Source organism: Dromiciops gliroides, chromosome 1 (genome assembly GCF_019393635.1).
Source record: "Dromiciops gliroides isolate mDroGli1 chromosome 1, mDroGli1.pri, whole genome shotgun sequence".
NCBI classification, from domain to species: Eukaryota; Metazoa; Chordata; class Mammalia; order Microbiotheria; family Microbiotheriidae; genus Dromiciops; species Dromiciops gliroides.
In genome coordinates, this window is record NC_057861.1 from 298,109,639 (window position 1) to 298,115,291 (window position 5,653).

Consider the following 5,653-nt stretch of genomic DNA (forward strand, 5'->3'; position numbering starts at 1 on the left):
TGTATATAGTATATAAAACAAATATACATATATAATATATTCATCCACGTATATACACACACACACACAATTGTGTATAGAAAGGTAATTTACCCAATAAGGAAATAGGAGGGGAAGACAATAAAAGGGAGTAAGAGAAAGGAAGGCAGAATAAGGGGAGTAGTACTTAGAAGTAAAATAGATTTTAAAAAAATATATGTATTTTATTCAGAACTTAAATAAACAAAACATTTCTGTAACAGTAGAATGGGGGGAGGGGAGATGAAACTGCAAATATATTACATACAACTTGCTATTCCTTTTAAATATATAATATAATTATCATGTAACTTTTTTTTTTCTTCTCTCTCTGCCCTAGAAATGGGTACAATTAGGCACAAATATGTATGTGTGTGTTTTTATTTATCATTTTCCCTCTGTGGGAGAAGAGGATAAGAAGGGAAGGGTGAAAGAAGGGAGGTCAGAGCAGGGGAGGGGGCAGTCAGAAGTAAAGCACTTTTGAGGAGGAATAGGGTAAAAGAAGATAGAAAATAGAGTAAATATCATAGGAAGGGAATAGGATGGAGGGAAATAGTTATGATGATTGACTATAATGGCAAAATGTATCTTACTTACTCTGCTGGGCTATTGTCAAGAAAATTCTTTGTCAAGTTTAAGGTACTATAATAAAAGTTATGATGAAGAGAATGATATCAGAAAAACCTGGAAAAACCTACATGAACTCAATCAGAGTGAAATGCACTGTATACAAAATAACAGCAATAGTGTAAGAGGATCTGCTGGGAAGGACCTGGTTATTTTCAGCAAAGCAGTGATCCAGTATAACTGCAGGACTTATGGAAAATTGCAAACCATCTACAGAGAATGAACTAATGGTATCTGAAAATAGATTGAACCATAATTATTTTTGACAGTTCCTTAATCTGAAATTTTGTTTTTATCTTTCAAAATTTGATTTTTACATGTAATTTGGAAAATAAAATTCTAAGCAAAAAATAAATAGGTATAGATATAGATATAAAAAAATGTTTGCTTACTATGTTCCACTGTTCTACCTTTCTACTTCTTATCCATACCATAAAGTTTTGATAATTACAGCCTTGTAATATATTTTAAGATCTGGTACTGCTGGGGCATCTAGGTGACACAGTGGATAAAGCACCAGCCCTTGGTTCAGGAGGACCTGAGTTCAAACCCGGCCTCAGACGCTTGACAATTACTAGCTGTGTGAACCTGGGCAAGTTACTTTAACTCTTATTGCCCTGAAAAAAAAAAAAAAAGACTTGGTACTGCTAAACCTTCTTTATTTTTTTCATTATTTCTTTTGATATTCTTGACTTTTTGTTTTAGCAAATGAAATTGTTTTTCTCTAATTCATCAAAACATGTTTCGGTAATTTAATCATAATGGCATTTGAATATAGAAGTCAGTTTAGGGGCAGCTAGGTGGTACGGTAGACAGATCACTGGCCCTAGAGTCAGGAGGACCTTGGTAAAAATCTATGCCCAAATATCTGCTAGCTTTGTGACCCTGGGCAAGTCACTTAACTCCACTTGCTTAAAGAATAAATTAGGACCCCTGACCTCTCGCCCCGGTTTCCTGCAGGTGATCATGGGCAACGTGTTGGCCGCCAGCTCGCCGCCCGCGGGGCCGCCCCCCCTCCCCCCTCCCCCCCTCCCCCCCCCCCCCCCCCCCCCCCCCCCCGCCCCGTCCGGCCCGGACCTCATGGCCGGGCCGCCACTGCTCCCGCCGCTGCCGCCGGGCTTCACGCTGCCTCCTATGGGCGGCCTGAGCGCGCTCCGCGGAGGTGTCCCGGGTGGCCCCGCGTGCGGGACCCCCACGCCTGAGGACGAGGCCTCCTGCCTGCCCAATCCCGGCACGTTCGAGGAGTGTCACCGCAAGTGCAAGGAGCTGTTCCCAGTGCAGATGGAGGGCGTGAAGCTCACAGTCAACAAGGGCCTCAGCAACCACTTCCAGGTGAACCACACAGTGGCCCTCAGCACCATCGGAGACTCCAACTACCACTTTGGGGTCACCTATGTAGGGACCAAGCAGCTCAGTCCCACTGAGGCCTTCCCGGTGCTGGTGGGAGACATGGACAACTATGGGAGCCTCAATGCCCAGGTGATCCACCAAGTGGGACCCGGCCTGCGGTCCAAGATGGCCCTGCAGACCCAGCAGTCGAAGTTTGTGAACTGGCAGGTGGATGGAGAATACCGGGGCTCCGACTTCACGGCCGCGGTGACCCTGGGGAACCCCGATGTCCTGGTGGGCTCAGGGATCCTGGTGGCTCACTACCTTCAGAGCATCACTCCATGCCTGGCCTTGGGCGGGGAGCTGGTTTATCACCGAAGGCCAGGAGAGGAAGGCACTGTCATGTCCCTGGCTGGGAAGTACACAGCGCCTAACTGGCTGGCGACCTTGACCATGGGCCAGGCAGGAGCCCACGCCACGGATTACCACAAGGCCAGTGACCAGCTCCAAGTCGGGGTGGAATTTGAAGCCAGCACCCGAATGCAGGACACTAGTGTCTCCTTCGGCTACCAACTGGACCTCCCCAAGGCCAACCTCCTCTTCAAAGGCTCCATGGACAGTAACTGGATCGTGGAGAAGAAGCTGCCTCCCCTGTCCCTGACGCTGGCCCTGGGCGCCTTCCTCAATCATCGAAAGAAAAAGTTCCAGTGTGGTTTTGGCTTCACTATCGGCTGAACCCACCACACCGCCTGGCCCGGCTTGGCCCTCCTTCCCTCTGCTCCAGGCTGGGGAGGAAGGGCATCTGAGGTTCCCGAGGGCTAAGAGAGTCTGGGGGGAGACCCCAGATCTGGGGAGACCTTGGGCGTGGCCAGGGAGACTTCAGGCTTTCGGACAGGGACTTCAGAACACTGGAAGACCAATCCCCCCCGCTCCCCTCCCCATTCCTGGAAAGTGCTCAGGAATCTAGGAGACCCAGGTGGGAAGAAGGACTATGGGGGGGGGGCTTCGGGGGGGGGGGCTTCGGGGGGGGTGCTCTCTCCTTCCCCCAAGTGATGGAGCTGGGCTGCTGAGAATGCGTGCAGTGGGGGCTGGGCATCCCTGCCCTGCCTCACCGGTGGCCACAAGAGGGGGCGTCGTCACCCTAGCCCCCCAGTTCCGTCCATTTCCCTTGGCCTCTCCCCCGCCCAGCCCCTCTGCCGCTGCCCCCCTCGGTGTAAATCATGTTTATAAGTTATGGAAAAAAGAGAGCATTTTACAGAAAAAACCCCACAAAAATACATGGCTAAAAAAAGTGAAAAAAAAAGAATAAATTAGTTTAAGTAAAATTGTCATTTTTATTATGTTGGTCCTGATGAGGAACAATTAATAGTTAAGGGTTAAGTGACTTACACAGGGTCACACAGCTAGTGAGTGTGTCAAGTGTCCGAGGTCAGATTTGAACTCAGGTCCTCCTGAATCTAGGGCTAGTGCTTTGTCCACTGTGCCACCTAGTTGACCCCACAATTAATACTTTTACAGTTATTTAAATCTGATTTTATTTGTATTTGTTTTTTAAAATAGTTTTGCTCATATTATTCCTGGGTTTGTTTTGGTAGACATATTCTAAATTTGCATGCTTATACTCTGTACCATGTAGGGGGTGGTTACTCACCACCCTCCAACAGAATCAATCTATGCAGGGGTCAATTCTTGGCCCTACTGACAACTTACTATTTCAAGGGTATATAAACTCTATGCTTCACCACCATGATGTTCTTCGATTAAATTACCCAGAAACTAAAAAAAGTATTTTATACTGTCTACTATTATTTTAAATAGGGTATCTCTCACTACCTTTTCTTGCAGGGTTGTTTATTATATATGAGCATGCTGATGATTTATTTGGACTTACTTTATATTCTGATACTTTGCTAAAATTATTGTGGCAACTAACTTTTTAGTTGAGTCTTTGGGATTTTCTAAGTATATTATCATATCATTTTGCAAAAAGAGAAAATTTTATTACCTCATTTCCTATTCTGATTCCTTTTATCTCTTTTTTTCTTCTCTGTGTTGAAATGACTATGGTTTCCAATACAATATTGAATGATATTGGTGTTGGTAGGCATCCTCGTTTCCCATTTGATCTTCTTGGGAAGCCTTCTAGCTTATCCCCATTACAAATAATGTTGGCTAATAGTTTGGGGTAAATACTTTATTTATCAAATTAAGGAAAAATCAATGTATACCTACACTTTCATATGTTTTTAATAGAAATGATTGTTGAACTTTAATGAAATCTTTTTAGCATCTATTGATATATAATCATATGACTTATTTATTTTTATTATTGTTATAATCAATTATGTTAACTATTTCCCTTATGTTCAACCAACCCTGCATTCCTGGTATAAATATGGTTGGTCATAATATATAATCTTTGTAATATATTATATTTTGACTAGTTTTTATTTATGATTTTTATATCCATATCGATTAATGAAATCGGTCTATAATTTTCTTTCTTTTTTTTTTAGTCTTCATTGTTTAGATACCAGTATCATATTCAATTTATAAAAGGAGTTTGTCAGGATCCCTTCTTTGTCTAATATTCCAAATGAGTTACTTCATATTGGACTCAGTTGAAGTTTAAATGTTTGCTAAAATTCACTTGTAAATCCATCTGTTCCTCATGCTTTTTATTCTTAGGAAGCTCATCTATGGACTTTTTAATTTCTTTTTCTAAAATAGGTGGAAATAGACTTTTGAGGAAGGATTGAGGATAGAGGGAGGAAGGGAGGGAAATACACAGTAATCATAACACTGATTTTGAATGGGAAGTGATCATTAATAAAATGGAAGCATATACAAGAATTAATTAGAAACCAGAATCCAACAATACATTATTTACAACAAATATATTTGAAAGAGAAGGAAACACAGAGTTAAAATAAAGGGCTGGAACAGAATCTAACATGCTGTAGCTAAAATTAAAAAAAAAAAAAGGCCAGAGTAGCAATCATGACATCAGACAAAGCAAAAGCAAAAATAGATCTAATTTAAAATGATAATCAGGGGAAAAAAAACCCAAACATTTTGCTAAAAGGTACCATAGATAGTGAAGTAATGCCAAAAAATTTGAAATCAAGTATCTCTCATAAAGGTCTTATTTCTCAAAAGTATCCTGAATATAGAACTGAATAAAATTTATAAAAATAAAAGCCATTCCTTAATTGATAAATGTTCAAATGGGAAATTTTTAGAAGAAGAAAACAAAGCTATCCATAGTCATGGGGAAAATGCTGTAAATTACTATTTATTAGAGAAAGGCTAATTAAAACATCTCTGTGGTACCTACTCCCACCTATTAGAAATGACATGCTAGAAGGGATGAGGGAAATCCAGCTACAGAAATGTACTGTTGGTGGTGTATTCAAATGCTCCAGCCATTCTGGAGAATTATTTGGAACTAGAGCCAAAGGTCTATAAAACTGTGCATACCTTTTGACCCAGCAATACCACTATTTAGGCTGTATCTCAAAGAGATCAAAGAAAAAAGAAAATGACTCATATGCATAAAATATTTATAGTAGTGTTTTTGGTAGTAGTAAAGAATTGGAAATTTAGGGGATGATTATAGAATATGATTGTGATAGAGTATTATTGTGCTGTGGGAAATACTGAGGGGGTAGTTTAAGAA

The 5,653-nt window shown here is 41.5% G+C and overlaps 1 protein-coding gene across 1 annotated transcript; it reads left to right on the plus strand.

Annotated features, from left to right (window-relative positions):
- The first annotated feature begins 1,611 nt into the window (after window positions 1–1,611).
- Window positions 1,612–2,895, plus strand: LOC122735075 (mitochondrial import receptor subunit TOM40 homolog). The gene has a single exon (XM_043976337.1). It carries the CDS (start codon window positions 1,612–1,614, stop codon window positions 2,707–2,709), a length of 1,098 nt encoding a protein of 365 aa, XP_043832272.1. The 3' UTR covers window positions 2,710–2,895.
- Window positions 2,896–5,653: the final 2,758 nt, after the last annotated feature.

Bases quoted from the DNA above. Each gene is read 5' to 3' on its own strand.
- LOC122735075 (XM_043976337.1), top strand. From the start codon at position 1,612: ATGGGCAACGTGTTGGCCGCCAGCTCGCCGCCCGCGGGGCCGCCCCCC.